Source organism: Coregonus lavaretus (genome assembly GCF_964263955.1).
Source record: "Coregonus lavaretus genome assembly, contig: HAP1_SCAFFOLD_279, whole genome shotgun sequence".
In the NCBI taxonomy this organism is placed as follows: domain Eukaryota; kingdom Metazoa; phylum Chordata; class Actinopteri; order Salmoniformes; family Salmonidae; genus Coregonus; species Coregonus lavaretus.
The window spans coordinates 414,204-432,117 of record NW_028161756.1 but is presented as its reverse complement, the minus strand read 5'-3'; the positions used below and the strand labels follow the sequence as shown (position 1 = coordinate 432,117).

The window sequence follows — 17,914 nt, the reverse complement described above, 5'->3', positions numbered from 1 at the left end:
ACCACATTGATTCCTCCAGCGGTGGCCGCAGAACACACGGTGCCCACGAACGCCATGCCCAGGACCCCTCCCGCATACGCACCCGCCCGACCACTGGGAAACAAAGACAGAATAAAAAAACATTACAGGATAAAACAAAGCTGATCAACTAACAGACCGCTGGGAAAACCAAGAGAAAACATGTCAGACATTACAGGACAAGTATCGTAGCTGTAGATCAGCTTACATTACAGAAAATCAGTGGTGTAAAGTACTTCAGTAGTTTTTTTTGGGTATCTGTACTTTACTTTTTATATTTTTGACTACTTTTACTTCACTACATTCCTAAAGAAAATAATGTACTTTTTACTCCATACATTTTCCCTGACACCCAAAAGTCCTCGTTACATTTTGAATGCTTAGCAGGACAGGAAAATGGTCCAATTCACACACTTATCAAGAGAACATCCCTGGTCATCTCTACTACCTCTGATCTGGTGGACTCACTAAACACAACTGCTTTGTTTCTGAATGATGTCTGAGGGTTGGAGTGTGCCCCTGGCTATCCGCAAATTTAAAAAAAACACGAACAATTGTGCTAACTGGTTTGCTTAGTATAAAGGACTTTGAAATGATTTATACTTTTACTTTTGACAGTAAAGTACATTTTTGCAATGACATTTACTTTTGATACTTAAGTATATTTAAAACCAAATACTTTTTGACTTTTACTCAAGTAGTATTTTACTGGAGTGACTTTCACTTTTACTTGAGTCATTTCCTGTTAAAGGTTTCTTTTACTTTTACTCAAGTATGACAACTGGGTACTTTTTAGTTCATTGTTCCTGTACTGGAGTTCAACCTGGGACATCAGGGTCGGTGCAATTCATTATCAGATAGGAGAGAACCAGCAGTAGTCCGGACCTCGTGGGGCTTAAGATGATTGGGTAATCGGGACACAATTGAAACATTTATCAACTAGTCATTGCTATGCATCGGCTGGAGACAAACTGCTCAGTATTAGATGAATAATAATAAATAATAATATGCCATTTAGCAGACGCTTTTATCTAAAGCGACTTACAGTCATGCGTGCATACATTTTTGTGTATGGGTGGTCCCGGGGATCGAACCCACTACCCTGCCGTTACAAGCGCCGTGCTCTACCAGCTGAGCTACAGAGGACCACACGCTAGTCGGTGGTCGGATGCTAAATCACAGACCTGGCTGGCTGAAGACACCAGCGGTATTCAAATATTTAAAATGGAACAAAATAAAAAGGAGAAAATGTCAATAAATGTACTGACATATGCAAATATCTAATACAATAGAATATGCCACTTAGCAGACTGTCTTTTCAAAGCCACGTACATACTATAGTGACTGTATGCATTTTTTTAGTATGTGTACATGTGATCGCTACGGGAATCGAACCCACGACCTAGCTAGCGCCATTCTCTTACGAACTGAGCCACACAGAACCCATACATCTCTCCACTCACACAACGAGCTGCGCGTCGTCATGCCTGATCCGGGGTAGCAGCTCCGTCGTCCTCCACTTGACGAAACTTCCCAACACTTCCCCCGCGGATCCTTCCACACTAAAGGGGTTGGCTTCCTTAAAGATCTCCAGGCCGACCAACACCACGCGGATGTTCAGCTTCTTATAGTACTGTAGGATGGGTGGAGAAAAACATATAAAAAGACATCAGTTTATGCTAATTATTTACGGCCACACAGCCACATAATCTAGTACCCTCAAATTCAAATCTGGACCTGGAAGCGGACCTGTTGCACCCTCTACAACCACTGGGATTATTATTTGACCCTGCTGGTCATCTATGAACGTTTGAACATCTTGAAGAACGATCTGGCCTTAATGGCCATGTACTGTTATAATCTCCCCCCGGCACAGCCAGAAGAGGACTGGCCACCCCTCAGAGCCTGGTTCCTCTCTAGGTTTCTTCCTAGGTTGCTTCCTTTTCTAGGGAGTTTTTCCTAGACACTGTGCTTCTACATCTGCATTTAAGTCATTTAGCAGACGCTCTTATCCAGAGCCACTTACAAATTGGATCTGCATTGCTGCTGTTTGGGGTTTTAGGCTGGGTTTCTGTATAAAGCACTTTGTGACATCTGCGGTTGTGAAAAAGGGCTTTATGAATAAATACATTTGATTGTCTAGTACCTTCAAATTCAAATCTGGACCTGGAAGCCACTTATTTAATTGTTACCCTCTAATCAGGGACTGAGTTAGACCTGTGCCACCAGGTGGGTGATATTAATGATCAGGTAAAACAGACAACCAGCAGTGGGCCGTACGTCCCAGGGAGAACAGACAACCAGCAGTGGGCCGTACGTCCCAGGGAGAACAGACAACCAGCAGTGGGCCGTACGTCCCAGGGAGAACAGACAACCAGCAGTGGGCCGTACGTCCCAGGGAGAACAGACAACCAGCAGTGGGCCGTACGTCCCAGGGAGAACAGACAACCAGCAGTGGGCCGTACGTCCCAGGGAGAACAGACAACCAGCAGTGGGCCGTACGTCCCAGGGAGAACATTTGAACACCCCCTTGGTCTAGTACTTTCTCTTGTTTCTCCTGAGTGAAGAGCTCATTGTAGCCGTAGGTCTCAATGAGGACGAAGAAAGTACGTTTCGGTGTAACAATGTTTGTTCGCTTGAGACTGAGTAGCGAGAGAGGGAAATAAGTTTGTCACCCCATCCAGCAGATTGGCTAGTTCCACCATCTCCTGTCGCACCGCTGTCTCGTTCTTCTTCTTGTAGGTATACTTTGGACATGGTGAGAAACAGCAGAACTCAGTCAGTTGATGATCATGTAGGAATACATTCTAATATAACCCATTAGAGTATCATTAACTCACGATTACACATTAGGCAAGTGGTTTTGAAACCTATCCTCGGGGACCCCCCCAGACGTTTTCACAATTTAGTCGTAGCCCTGAGCCATCTCACCTGATTGACCTAGGTGAAGGGCTTGGTGATTAAGTTGACAAGTTGAATCAGGTGAGCTAGCTGTGGAATAGTTAAATGCATGGAACGTCTGGGGGTCGGCTGGGGGTCGGTTGGGGGTCCCAGAGGAGAGGTTGGAACACCCTATACAAGTTACACATCATCTATAAAATTGACAAATAGTAAGTATTTTACCCTGAGAAAGTCAGCAACCAACACCAACTCGACATATCTGGTCTGAGGTAAATTACGCTTTCTCTGTTATGAAGAAATGAGAGAAAGTCCTTAGTGAGACTAGTACATCCATTCGCGTGTGTTTAGTCTGGACAGTCATCAGTACATTCACCCTGAATACACTTTAATATCTGTTATGTTCTGCTAGGCTGTGTAATAGACACATCCCAACCCGTAAAAGTGCCGTCATGGAGAGGGAGGGGTCGAAGGGTGAGTGACTCTCAGTGTGCGACGTCTCATTGGTCACTCCGCAGACAAAGGGCTCTGATTGGCTGTGCTCCAGGCGGTAGAGGAGGTGCTCATTATTTGTCGACTGCTTGACTGGTTCAAGCCCATAACTCTGGTTGCCAAGGAGAATGACACCCCTAAAAAGAAGCAGATAAATAATCAATGCTGACAAATTACTTTATTCACAGAACATCAATGGTTTAACAACATTTCCTCCCATCAAGCTGAAGTCAGCCAATAAAAGTAAAAGACAGGGAAACAGGATAAATGGTTCGACAAACCAGGAAACTATTATGAAAGGACTGGAGAACTTCCTTGTTAAGAGGCATTTAAAGCCCTCTCATGAGAACAATGAATGTGGAATACAACACAACCCTATTTACAGGTCTACAAACACAAAAGCATGTGGTCCCCTGTAGCTCAGTTGGTAGAGCATTGGCGCTTGCAACGCCAGGGTAGTGGGTTCGATCCCCGGGACCACCCATACGTAAAAATGTATGCACACATGGATAAATGGCATATTATTATTATTATTATATAAGACTGACCTGAGGTCAGCAGGTACTGAGGATTAGTATTATTATATATAAGTGAATGAGAGACTGACCTGAGACCTGAGCAGGTGCTGAGGGCGACCAGAGAGTCTTCATGATCCTCCACATCGCCATGGTAATAACAATGGACCTGCAACACACGTCACCATGGTAATAACAATGGACCTGCAACACACGTCACCATGGTAATAACAATGGACCTGCAACACACGTCACCATGGTAATAACAATGGACCTGCAACACACGTCACCATGGTAATAACAATGGACCTGCAACACACGTCACCATGGTAATAACAATGGACCTGCAATGTGACATGCAGCTATACACAGGCATGTCATTCAAACAAGAGCAGCCATGTGGAAATATTATGTATGTACAGTGGGGAAAAAAAGTATTTAGTCAGCCACCAATTGTGCAAGTTCTCCCACTTAAAAAGATGAGAGAGGCCTGTAATTTTCATCATAGGTACACGTCAACTATGACAGACAAATTGAGATTTTTTTCTCTCCAGAAACTCACATTGTAGGATTTTTTAATGAATGTATTTGCAAATTATGGTGGAAAATAAGTATTTGGTCACCTACAAACAAGCAAGATTTCTGGCTCTCACAGACCTGTAACTTCTTCTTTAAGAGGCTCCTCTGTCCTCCACTCGTTCCCTGTATTAATGGCACCTGTTTGAACTTGTTATCAGTATAAAAGACACCTGTCCACAACCTCAAACAGTCACACTCCAAACTCCACTATGGCCAAGACCAAAGAGCTGTCAAAGGACACCAGAAACAAAATTGTAGACCTGCACCAGGCTGGGAAGACTGAATCTGCAATAGGTAAGCAGCTTGGTTTGAAGAAATCAACAGTGGGAGCAATTATTAGGAAATGGAAGACATACAAGACCACTGATAATCTCCTTCGATCTGGGGCTCCACGCAAGATCTCACCCCGTGGGGTCAAAATGATCACAAGAACGGTGAGCAAAAATCCCAGAACCACACAGGGGGACCTAGTGAATGATCTGCAGAGAGCTGGGACCAAAGTAACAAAGCCTACCATCAGTAACACACTACGCCGCCAGGGACTCAAATCCTGCAGTGCCAGACGTGCCCCCCTGCTTAAGCCAGTACATGTCCAGGCCCGTCTGAAGTTTGCTAGAGTGCATTTGGATGATCCAGAAGAGGATTGGGAGAATGTCATATGGTCAGATGAAACCAAAATATAACTTTTTGGTAAAAACTCAACTCGTCGTGTTTGGAGGACAAAGAATGCTGAGTTGCATCCAAAGAACACCATACCTACTGTGAAGCATGGGGGTGGAAACATCATGCTTTGGGGCTGTTTTTCTGCAAAGGGACCAGGACGACTGATCCGTGTAAAGGAAAGAATGAATGGGGCCATGTATCATGAGATTTTGAGTGAAAACCTCCTTCCATCAGCAAGGCCATTGAAGATGAAACGTGGCTGGGTCTTTCAGCATGACAATGACCCCAAACACACCGCCCGGCAATGAAGGAGTGGCTTCGTAAGAAGCATTTCAAGGTCCTGGAGTGGCCTAGCCAGTCTCCAGATCTCAACCCCATAGAAAATCTTTGGAGGGAGTTGAAAGTCCGTGTTGCCCAGCGACAGCCCCAAAACATCACTGCTCTAGAGGAGATCTGCATGGAGGAATGGACCAAAATACCAGCAACAGTGTGTGAAAACCTTGTGAAGACTTACAGAAAACGTTTGACCTGTGTCATTGCCAACAAAGGGTATATAACAAATTATTGAGAAACTTTTGTTATTGACCAAATACTTATTTTCCACCATAATTTGCTAATAAATTCATTAAAAATCCTACAATGTGATTTTCTGGAAAAAAAATTCTCATTTTGTCTGTCATAGTGTACCTATGATGAAAATTACAGGCCTCTCTCATCTTTTTAAGTGGGAGAACTTGCACAATTGGTGGCTGACTAAATACTTGTTTTCCCCACTGTATGTATGTATGTATGTATGTATGTATGTATGTATGTATGCATGTATATGTACAGTACCAGTCAAAAGTTTGGACACATCTACTCATTCAAGGGTTTTTCTTTATTTAAAAAAATAATCTGAAAAAAATAAACTTTTGACTGGTACTGTATATATATATATAATATATATATATATATATATATATATAATTAATTATATACACATACACACTGGCCAGTTTATTAGATACACCGCCCCGTTCATGAAAATGGATCGCTCCTACAGACAGTGAGTCACGTGGCCGTGGCTTGCTATATAAAGCAGGCAGACAGGCATCGAGGCATTCAGTTACTGTTCTATTGAACGTTAGAATGGGCAAAACGAGTGACCTAAGCGACTTTGTGCGTGGTATAATCATCGGTGCCAGGTCTCAGAAAACGGCCGCCCTCCTGGGCTTTTTACGAACAACAGCGTCTAGGGTTTACCGAGAACGGTGCGACAAACAAAAAACATCCAGTCAGCGGCAGTCCTGTGGGCGAAATAATCGTGCAAGCTTACAGGTATGCCACAAACAGACAAATAACGGTACAGTACAACAGTGGTGTGCCGAACGGCATCTCGGAACGCACAACTCGTCGGTCCTTGTCACGGATGGGCTATTGCAGCAGACGACCACACCGGGTTCCACTCCTATCAGCTAAAAACAAGAAGAAGCGGCTCCAGTGGGCACGCCATCACCAACACTGGACAACTGAGGAGTGGAAAAACATCACCTGGAACATGACAGCTAGTTCAGTTTACTTGAGTGGCCTGTGCAGTCCCCAGACCTCAACCCAATAGAGCATCTTTGGGATGAGATGGAACGGGCTGTTCACAGCATGAATGTACCGCCGTCCAATCTGCAGCAACTGCATGATGCTATCGCATCAGCATGGACGAACATCCCTGTGGAACGTTTCCGACACCTTGTAGACTACCCCGAAGAATTCAAGCTGTTCTGGAGGGAAAGGGGGGGGGGTCCGACCCAGTTCTAGATGGGCGTACCCAATAAACCATGCCCTCCAGCCCGAAGAAAGCATGCCTCCCACCCCACCCAGCAACCAAGGTTGCTTGTCAGTCCCCCTCCCACCCACCCACCCACCCATCCATCCATCCCGAGTCTCCCCTTACATTCCCCCCAATGTCATTCTGTAATGTAGTCACTGCTACTTACATCGGGCTTAGGATATGTAGGCGTCAGATTCCCACTGTCATCATCGGAAAACTGAACAAAGCTTTCGGATAAATACTCTCTGACAAAAGAAAAATACACAGATCACTCCACAAGAATAGAATTGTGTGACATGAAGGTAATTACTAATATGCAATAGAAAATAATGAGCTGACATACGTGTTCTTTTTTAGATGGAGGAAGTGTTCCTTGTCGTCAATGATCAACGAATAAGAAAGCCTCTCAGGTTCTTGAGTCTGAAATGAGTTCCAACGCAGCACAGTCACGTCACATGAAAATACACCAGTCATTTACCATCGTGTGTCAAAAACCACGAGTTGGAGACCTGTAGGTATCCTACCTTTCCCGAGTCAGGAAGTCTGTCTGCATCTCTTGCCCATCTCCTCTGAATAAGCTGAGGCTTCACAACCGTGTAGCTGGAAAGTTTAGATGTCTGTCCGTTGAAAATATCTGAAAAGGTCAAAAGAACAGCTATGAACTACCTGGTTCATATTCTAATAGCCAATGTCCTGAATGGCGAAGATTACATACACAGCCAAAGTCTAACAGTCCAATCAATCAATCAGCTAATTAAATCAAGTAAAAAAAAACATACATCTACTGAAATGTGTCAATGATGACATATTGGCATGGTTCCCAAGTTCGATAAATGAGTGGAAAACACTGATGCACTGCTGAGTATAGGTGATTCGTTAGGCGCCTTCGACATTGAAGCCGACTTTTACATTTACATTTTAGTCATTTAGCAGACGCTCTTATCCAGAGCGACTTACAGGAGCAATTAGGGTTAAGTGCCTTGCTCAAGGGCACATTTACGTCATTTAGCAGACGCTCTTATCCAGAGCGACTTACAAATTGGTGCATTCACCCTATAGCCAGTGGGATAACCACTTTACACTTTTTTATTATTATTTTTTTTTTTTTTTGGGGGGGGGGGGGGGGGGGGGTAGAAGGATTACTTTATCCTATCCCAGGTATTCTTTAAAGAGGTGGGGTTTCAAATGTCTCCGGACTTGAAAGGCGAATCGAGACTGACTGCTCTACAAAATCACCTTGCATCATAAATACAGTGCCTTGCAAAAGTATCCTTGGATTTCATCACATTTCATTGTGTTACAAAGTGGGATTCAAATGTCATTTTTTATCAACAATCTACACAAAATACTCTGTCAAAGTATATTTTATAAATGTTTTACATTTAAAGATTAATAGAAATTAAATAACAAAAATATAGTCTTTGCATTAGTATTCAGCTCCCTAAATCAATACATGTTAGAAACACCTTTGGCAGCGATTACAGCTGTGAGTCTTTCTGGGTAAGTCTAAGAGCTTTACCACACCTGTATTGTGCAATATTATTTTTATTACATTTGCCCATTATTCTTTTCATAATTCTTCAAGCTCTGTCAAGATGTTGGGAATCATGGCTAAACAGCTATTTTTAAGTCTTGCCAAAGATTTTCAAGTAGATTTAAGTCAAAACTGTAACCGGAGTGGCCACTCAGGAACATTCACTGTCTTCTTGGTAACCAACTCCAGTGTAGATTTGGCCTTGTGTTTTAGGTTATTGCCCTGCTGAAAGGTGAATTCCTCTACCAGTCTCTGGTGGAAAGCAGACTGGAGCAGGTTTTCCACTAGGATTTTGCCTGTGCTTAGCTCCATCCAGTCCCATTTATTTTTATCCTGAAAAACTCCTCAGTATTTGCCGATGTCAAGCATACCCATACCATGATGCAGCCACCACCACGCTTGAAAATAATTAAGACGATTAAAGCATGCTTCAGTTCAGCTGGCACCTAGCCGAGCTACGCTAGCCAAACTGAACGAGTCTGCTCCCATACTCCCATAAAAGATATTCACTTGAAAAACAAGAAAAAAAGCGGCAATTATACACTTCCTCAAAATAGTCTGAATTCATCTAAGATAACTCAAGAAATCTGTCATTCATTTTGACGTTTTTGCTGAGGAGATCGTAGTCGCGCGATTTTGCATCTGACTATAATGATTGGTGCAGGTATTTTTCCATGAGGACGAGTCGTCTCTCGTTGAATGACACCAGGCACTTCATTGAAGAATCCCTACTGTTGACCAATCACCGACGAGGGGGCGTAGACTTCGACTTTCCTCGAGAAGAAATGTGTGCCCGAACAGCCCGAAAACCCCCTTGCCTAAGTCCAAAACGAACAAAAATGTCACAAAATGTTGTCATAATAAATGCACGAACTGTTCCGAACTGTTTCAGCTGGGAAGCATGCGGACGCCTTTACTTAGTGATGTGTTGTGTTGTATTTGCACATTCTTTGGGGGGGGTGGCATTAGGCCAAAAAGTGTGTTCCTTTGCAGTGTTTTTTTCCCCTTCAGTATTACTTCAGTGCCTTGTTGCATACAGAATGTTCTGGAATATTCTGATTCTGTATATTTCCATTGTTCTTTTCACTGTCGTTTAAGTCGTGATTGTGTCGTCACTACAAATGTTGATCCACCCTCAGTTCTCCCATCACAGCCATTGAACTCTGTACATGTTTTAGAATAACCAATGACCTCATGGTAACATCCCTGAGCAGGTTCATTCCTGTCCTGCAGTTCAGTTCAGAAGGACAACTATCTTCGACGTGTCTGGTTTAATACGTAATCCACAGCATAATTATTAACTTGACCAATGCTTAAAAGAGATATTCAATGTCTGATTTGTTATTGTTTCCCCATCCACCAATCACTGCCCTTCTTTATGAGGCTTTCGAAAAGCTCCCTGGTCTTTGTAGTTGAATCTGTGCTTGAAATTCAATACTTGACTGAGGGACCTTCCAGATGTTGTATGTATAGGGGACAGAGGAAGGGGTAGTGGACCTTCCAGATGTTGTATGTATAGGGGACAGAGGAAGGGGTAGTGGACCTTCCAGATGTTGTATGTATAGGGGACAGAGGAAGGGGTAGTGGACCTTCCAGATGTTGTATGTATAGGGGACAGAGGAAGGGGTAGTGGACCTTCCAGATGTTGTATGTATGGGGGACAGAGGACGGGGGAGTCATTCAAACATCATGTCAACCCATATTACTTCACACAGAGTGAGTCCATGTAACTTATTATGCGATTTGTTAAGCCACATTTGACTCCTGAACTAATATAGACTTTCCTAAACAAAGCGGCTGAATACTTATGCAACGACTATATTTTAGTTATCTAAATTTTTATTTATTTTTTTTATCTTCCATTTTGACTGAGTATTTTGAGTATATTGTTGGCAAAAAAAAAGACTATTAAATCCACTTTAATCCCACTTTTTAACACAATAAAATGTAAAGAAATCCAAGGGGTCTGAATCCTTTTGCAAGGCACTGTGACTACTCCGTATGAATCCAAGGGGTCTGAATCCTTTTGCAAGGCACTGTGACTACTCCGTATGAATCCAAGGGGTCTGAATCCTTTTGCAAGGCACTGTGACTACTCCGTATGAATCCAAGGGGTCTTAATCCTTTTGCAAGGCACTGTGACTACTCCGTATGAATCCAAGGGGTCTGAATCCTTTTGCAAGGCACTGTGACTACTCCGTATGAATCCAAGGGGTCTGAATCCTTTTGCAAGGCACTGTGACTACTCCGTATGAATCCAAGGGGTCTGAATCCTTTTGCAAGGCACTGTGACTACTCCGTATGAATCCAAGGGGTCTGAATCCTTTTGCAAGGCACTGTGACTACTCAGTATGAATCCAAGGGGTCTGAATCCTTTTGCAAGGCACTGTGACTACTCCGTATGAATCCAAGGGGTCTGAATCCTTTTGCAAGGCACTGTGACTACTCCGTATGAATCCAAGGGGTCTGAATCCTTTTGCAAGGCTCTGTGACTACTCCGTATGAATCCAAGGGGTCTGAATCCTTTTGCAAGGCACTGTGACTACTCCGTATGAATCCAAGGGGTCTGAATCATTTTGCAAGGCACTGTGACTACTCAGTATGAATCCAAGGGGTCTGAATCCTTTTGCAAGGCTCTGTGACTACTCCGTATGAATCCAAGGGGTCTGAATCCTTTTGCAAGGCACTGTGACTACTCCGTATGAATCCAAGGGGTCTGAATCCTTTTGCAAGGCACTGTGACTACTCCGTATGAATCCAAGGGGTCTGAATCCTTTTGCAAGGCACTGTGACTACTCCGTATGAATCCAAGGGGTCTGAATCCTTTTGCAAGGCACTGTGACTACTCCGTATGAATCCAAGGGGTCTGAATCATTTTGCAAGGCACTGTGACTACTCCGTATGAATCCAAGGGGTCTGAATCCTTTTGCAAGGCACTGTGACTACTCCGTATGAATCCAAGGGGTCTGAATCCTTTTGCAAGGCACTGTGACTACTCCGTATGAATCCAAGGGGTCTGAATCCTTTTGCAAGGCACTGGGACTACTCCGTATGAATCCAAGGGGTCTGAATCCTTTTGCAAGGCACTGTGACTCAGTATGATTTGTAGATCAGTCAGTCAGTCACAACTGACCCATGATGCAACACGGTTTTGATGCTCTCGAACGAGGCCATTATCATCTGTTCTCTTTAGGTATGGATAGTACTGCATATCTGGAGTGAGTGAAGTGGGCGTGACGAAAGAAGTGATGGCGTAACATCAGCGGGTAGATCAACAGTGATGGCGTAACATCAGCGGGTAGATCAACAGTGATGGTGTTACATCAGTGGGTAGATCAACAGTGATGGTGTTACATCAGTGGGTAGATCAACAGTGATGGTGTTACATCAGCGGGTAGATCAACAGTGATGGTGTTACATCAGCGGGTAGATCAACAGTGATGGTGTTACATCAGCGGGTAGATCAACAGTGATGGTGTTACATCAGCGGGTAGATCAACAGTGATGGTGTTACATCAGCGGGTAGATCAACAGTGATGGTGTTACATCAGCGGGTAGATCAACAGTGATGGCGTAACATCAGCGGGTAGATCAACAGTGATGGTGTAACATCAGCGGGTAGATCAACAGTGATGGCGTACCATCAGCGGGTAGATCAACAGTGATGGCGTAACATCAGCGGGTAGATCAACAGTGATGGCGTAACATCAGCGCTCCGTTATTGGTTAAACGGTTTTGATTGAGCAGTGTGGTTTTTCGTTTCTTACCATATCCCTTTTCTTACCCCCTGAGGAGCACCTGGCTCCTCAGGGGGTGGGCCTACGCCCTCCCAGGCCCACCCCATGGCTGCGTCCCTGCCCAGTCATGTGAAATCCATAGATTAGGGCCTGATTAATTTATTTCAATTGACTGATTTTCCTTATATGAACTGTAACATAGTAAAATCATTGAAATTGTTGCATGTTGCGTTTATATTTTTGTTCAGTATAGTTATGTCTTGTGTAGGCTGCTATCTTAATTGAAATACAATTATGTGAGGGTAAAGAAATTGCCACATTAGCTACCACCGGCAATACCGTTATACAGCTGCCCAGTGGGAATCACCTCAGGTTCAGTTTGCTCCTAGCAGATATCGGCTTGGTGAAGCGACCGTCTGGTGCTCTCATACTCCCTAAAGACCTTGGCTTGAAAAACTAGAAAAACGCTACAATATTACTGTTGTTTCTCTCTCTTGAGCCACCGTAGCAACAACATAGCCAGAAACGGTTGCTCGAAATCGTCTGAATTAATCTAAGATAAATCAAGAAATCTGTCATTCATTTTGGATGTTTTTGCTGCTGGAGGTCTTAGTCGCACAATTGTACATCTAGCTAAGATGTTTGGTGCAGTATTTCTGAAGTGAAAAACTGTGCATGAAAAGTAGTCATCTCTTGTTGAACGACAACAAAAACACTTCATGTTCCCGCTCCTACTAGGAGTAGTACTGTTGACAGCCGAAGGGGCGTAGACTGCGGCTCAGGAACTTCGACTTGCCTCAATAAAACCTTTGTGTTCAGAACAGACCAAAAACCCTGCCGAAGACCAACACGTCAAACGTGTTCAGAACAGACCAAAAACCCTGCCGAAGACCAACACGTCAAACGTGTTCAGAACAGACCAAAAAACCTGCCGAAGACCAACACGTCAAACAATGACATGGGGCGAACTGTTTCGACTGGGACGCACACCGTCATCTTTTGATCGACTCGTCGTGCAGCCCAACCAGGCACGTAAAACAGTCTTCAGTGGCAACAAATCAGCCCAATTACCCCACCTAGTGTGTTGTGAAATCGGTTATGAATGTATTGTAATGTTTTTAAAATGGTATAAATGCCTTTAATTTTGCCGGACCCCAGGAAGAGTATGGGGGATCCATAATAAATCCAAATGTCATGATGACAGACACCTGTCTCGATCAATGAGACAAGACTTAAAATAGACAAGATGACGGCATACACATTGTTGGATTACTTCATGGAGCAAAACAACTATTTTTTTAAAATAATGGGGCATTGTCAAAATTCAAAACGGACCCCCTGCAACTTGACACAGACATTTTATAAGACTCCTGTTTCCATGAATTGAGGAGGAAGAAAGTATCGCCAAGGTTGGTCAAACATTCTCTGTGCTACACCAAACAGTACCTAACCTGTAACTCCCAGGAATACCACAAATATTTGGTTAAATCACATTATCTGATGTAACAATCTGTAGCACTTCCTCTTGGCTTCCAGAACCCAAAACACTGAAGTAAACTTCCCACTTTATTTTTTGTTAACCTTAAATAAAATAGCTAAACTAAACTAAATATAAAATAGTAGTGTCAAAACAACTTAACTTACATTTTTCACAATGTGTATATTTGTGGTGTGTCACATTCCATGTTGTATTTGTTTAGCCGACGTTTCATATCCGGGTCCACGCATTAAAAACTGATTTAGGATCAGCCCTTCCCATCCCCGCCCAAACCTTTAGGCATTATGTTGAAACAATAAGACCGACCCTGGATCAGTATTTCTAGCAGGCAATAACTAAATTAATTATTTTGTGCGGAAGGAACCTATTCCCGAGGCATTGTAATCGCAACAGGTACCAAGCTTAATGTAGAAGGCTATCACCTAAAGGCAATAAAAAAAAAAAAACATCTCAATCTCTCACCCACCTTGATTGTTCTCGGTTCCAACGATGCAACAAATTAGAACCACTAAAGTCACTAGACTTTTCCCCACCATGATCGTTGCTACAGCATTTGTCCATTGACGGCTGCTGTGTTATCGTGCTGTGCTCGGCGGCCAGGGCAGGTGTGAAGGCTAGGGTGTGCACCGGTGAGCCAGAGGGGGTGTGCCGAAAGTAATTCTTCTTCTGTGGGGGTTTATCGGCGTTTGGCATCCAACGTTATGGTGCACTACCGCCACCTACTGTACTGGAGTGTGAGCCAGAGAGGACAACTAAATCCTACCTGCCAGCCCCGACTGTCTTACAAAATAAAACGAAACGTTAGAAACTATATCTACTGATGTTCACTTTTTATATTCAGTTCTTCTATCCTCTTCTCTCTCATCCCAGCTAACAAAAAACATTCCCACAACTTTAGAGAACGTTCCCTTAAGAGCCTCCTTAGGTCATTAACATTTTCATAGGAATGTTCCTGTGATGTGCAAGGAACGTTTCCTGGAGACCATTCCCTTAATTTATAATAGAACTTACCCAGAACATGTTCTCGGAACTTAAGATATGAATGTTTTTAACATGTTTCATGGGAACGTTGCAAGCTCATTCATGTGTCCAGTTTTCTGTGGGTTAGGAGAATATTCCATCAACGTCCCACCAAACGTACACAGAACATGGTTGCCGTGTTCTCAGAACATATGATATTAATGTTCTAGACAAGTTTCATGGGAACGTTGCAAGAACATTTATGTGTCCAAAGAAAACTAATTTCATACAAGGTGTTGTTACTGTTGCCAAGCCAATCAAGGCCCTGATTGGTGAACCATGGATCCATTCATTGCTCTTTGTCTGTTGGCAGGGTTAGGGATACTCATACACACAGTGCTTTTAACATGTAGTGTTTTCAACTTACATGATTACATTTTGCGTCTAATAATTATTATTCAACATGTCCTCACCTGGGATTTGACCTCCCGAGTGGCACAGTGGTCTAAGGCACTGCATTGCAGTGCTAGCTGTGCCACTAGAGATCCTGGTTCAAATCCAGGCTCTGTCGTAGCCGGCCGCGACCGGGAGACCCATGGGGCGGCGCACAATTCGTCCAGGGTAGGGGAGGGAATGGTCGGCGGGGAGGGATGTAGCTCAGGTGGTAGAGCATGGCGTTTGCAACGCCAGGGTTGTGGGTTCGATTCCCAGGGGGGGCCAGTATGAAAATAATAAAATAAAAAATAATGTATGCACTCACTAACTGTAAGTCGCTCTGGATAAGAGCGTCTGCTAAATGACTAAAATGTAAATTTGAACTCACAACCCCTTGGTTCACGGTACTCCGATCTTCCTGCTACAACACCATATCTGTGTCAGCTGATATGAAAAAAATACTATGGTATAAATACTATAGTGCTCACTGTCGTGTGTTTTGGCAGACTTTACTGTAGTATACTGTAGTCTTTACAGTTTGCTATAGTATAAATACTGTAGTAAAATAACTCTGGTATACTGTAGTATTTACTATAGTGTTTTGGTTTTATTATCTTTGACATAGAAATGGGGGGCTTTCTACCTGAGGAAACCTACTGGAGAAATACTAAAATAACACATTTTTCCCATAACCTGTAAGTAGGACTGGGGTGTGACAGGAGAGTTCAGCGCTTCTGCTCTTTTCTATAACCTGAAGGGAACACAATATACGGTCTATTCTATAACCTGAAGGGAACACAATATACGGTCTATTCTATAACCTGAAGGGAACACAATATACGGTCTATTCTATAACCTGAAGGGAACACAATATACGGTCTATTCTATAACCTGAAGGGAACACAATATACGGTCTATTCTATAACCTGAAGGGAACACAATATACAGTCTATACTATAACCTGAAGGGAACACAATATACGGTCTATTCTATAACCTGAAGGGAACACAATATACGGTCTATTCTATAACCTGAAGGGAACACAATATACGGTCTATTCTATAACCTGAAGGGAACACAATATACGGTCTATTCTATAACCTGAAGGGAACACAATATACGGTCTATTCTATAACCTGGAGGGAACACAATATACGGTCTATTCTATAACCTGAAGGGAACACAATATACGGTCTATTCTATAACCTGAAGGGAACACAATATACGGTCTATTCTATAACCTGAAGGGAACACAATATACGGTCTATTCTATAACCTGAAGGGAACACAATATACAGTCTATACTATAACCTGAAGGGAACACAATATACGGTCTATTCTATAACCTGAAGGGAACACAATATACGGTCTATTCTATAACCTGAAGGGAACACAATATACGGTCTATTCTATAACCTGAAGGGAACACAATATACGGTCTATTCTATAACCTGAAGGGAACACAATACACGGTCTATTCTATAACCTGAAGGGAACACAATATACGGTCTATTCTATAACCTGAAGGGAACACAATATACGGTCTATTCTATAACCTGAAGGGAACACAATATACGGTCTATTCTATAACCTGAAGGGAACACAATATACGGTCTATTCTATAACCTGGAGGGAACACAATATACGGTCTATTCTATAACCTGAAGGGAACACAATATACGGTCTATTCTATAACCTGAAGGGAACACAATATACGGTCTATTCTATAACCTGAAGGGAACACAATATACGGTCTATTCTATAACCTGAAGGGAACACAATATACAGTCTATACTATAACCTGAAGGGAACACAATATACGGTCTATTCTATAACCTGAAGGGAACACAATATACGGTCTATTCTATAACCTGAAGGGAACACAATATACGGTCTATTCTATAACCTGAAGGGAACACAATATACGGTCTATTCTATAACCTGAAGGGAACACAATATACGGTCTATTCTATAACCTGAAGGGAACACAATATACGGTCTATTCTATAACCTGAAGGGAACACAATATACGGTCTATTCTATAACCTGAAGGGAACACAATATACGGTCTATTCTATAACCTGAAGGGAACACAATACACGGTCTATTCTATAACCTGAAGGGAACACAATATACGGTCTATTCTATAACCTGAAGGGAACACAATATACGGTCTATTCTATAACCTGAAGGGAACACAATATACGGTCTATTCTATAACCTGAAGGGAACACAATATACGGTCTATTCTATAACCTGAAGGGAACACAATATACGGTCTATTCTATAACCTGAAGGGAACACAATATACAGTCTATTCTATAACCTGAAGGGAACACAATATACGGTCTATTCTATAACCTGGAGGGAACACAATATACGGTCTATTCTATAACCTGAAGGGAACACAATATACGGTCTATTCTATAACCTGAAGGGAACACAATATACGGTCTATTCTATAACCTGAAGGGAACACAATATACGGTCTATTCTATAACCTGGAGGGAACACAATATACGGTCTATTCTATAACCTGAAGGGAACACAATATACGGTCTATACTATAACCTGAAGGGAACACAATATACGGTCTATTCTATAACCTGAAGGGAACACAATATACGGTCTATTCTATAACCTGAAGGGAACACAATATACAGTCTATTCTATAACCTGAAGGGAACACAATATACGGTCTATTTTATAACCTGAAGGGAACACAATATACGGTCTATTCTATAACCTGAAGGGAACACAATATACGGTCTATTCTATAAC

The 17,914-nt window shown here is 42.7% G+C and overlaps 1 protein-coding gene across 3 annotated transcripts in view; it reads right to left on the bottom strand.

Moving 5' to 3' along the window:
* Nucleotides 1-14,392, bottom strand: part of LOC311120162 (disintegrin and metalloproteinase domain-containing protein 9-like) — a 40,366-nt gene extending 25,974 nt beyond the window's left edge. The window contains exons 1-10 of one of the 3 annotated variants that reach the window (XM_084194780.1): nucleotides 14,205-14,392; nucleotides 7,494-7,603; nucleotides 7,313-7,389; nucleotides 7,136-7,214; nucleotides 4,016-4,092; nucleotides 3,353-3,545; nucleotides 3,142-3,204; nucleotides 2,694-2,765; nucleotides 1,482-1,651; nucleotides 3-93 (exon numbers count right to left, since the gene is read on the bottom strand). In XM_084194780.1, the coding sequence (XP_084050906.1) occupies nucleotides 3-93; nucleotides 1,482-1,651; nucleotides 2,694-2,765; nucleotides 3,142-3,204; nucleotides 3,353-3,545; nucleotides 4,016-4,092; nucleotides 7,136-7,214; nucleotides 7,313-7,389; nucleotides 7,494-7,603; nucleotides 14,205-14,274 (1,002 nt within the window). In that variant the 5' untranslated portion in view covers nucleotides 14,275-14,392. The remainder of the gene's footprint in view (nucleotides 1-2; nucleotides 94-1,481; nucleotides 1,652-2,693; nucleotides 2,766-3,141; nucleotides 3,205-3,352; nucleotides 3,546-4,015; nucleotides 4,093-7,135; nucleotides 7,215-7,312; nucleotides 7,390-7,493; nucleotides 7,604-14,204) is intronic. The other 2 variants (XM_084194778.1, XM_084194779.1) reach the window with 2 other exon arrangements.
* Nucleotides 14,393-17,914: the final 3,522 nt, after the last annotated feature.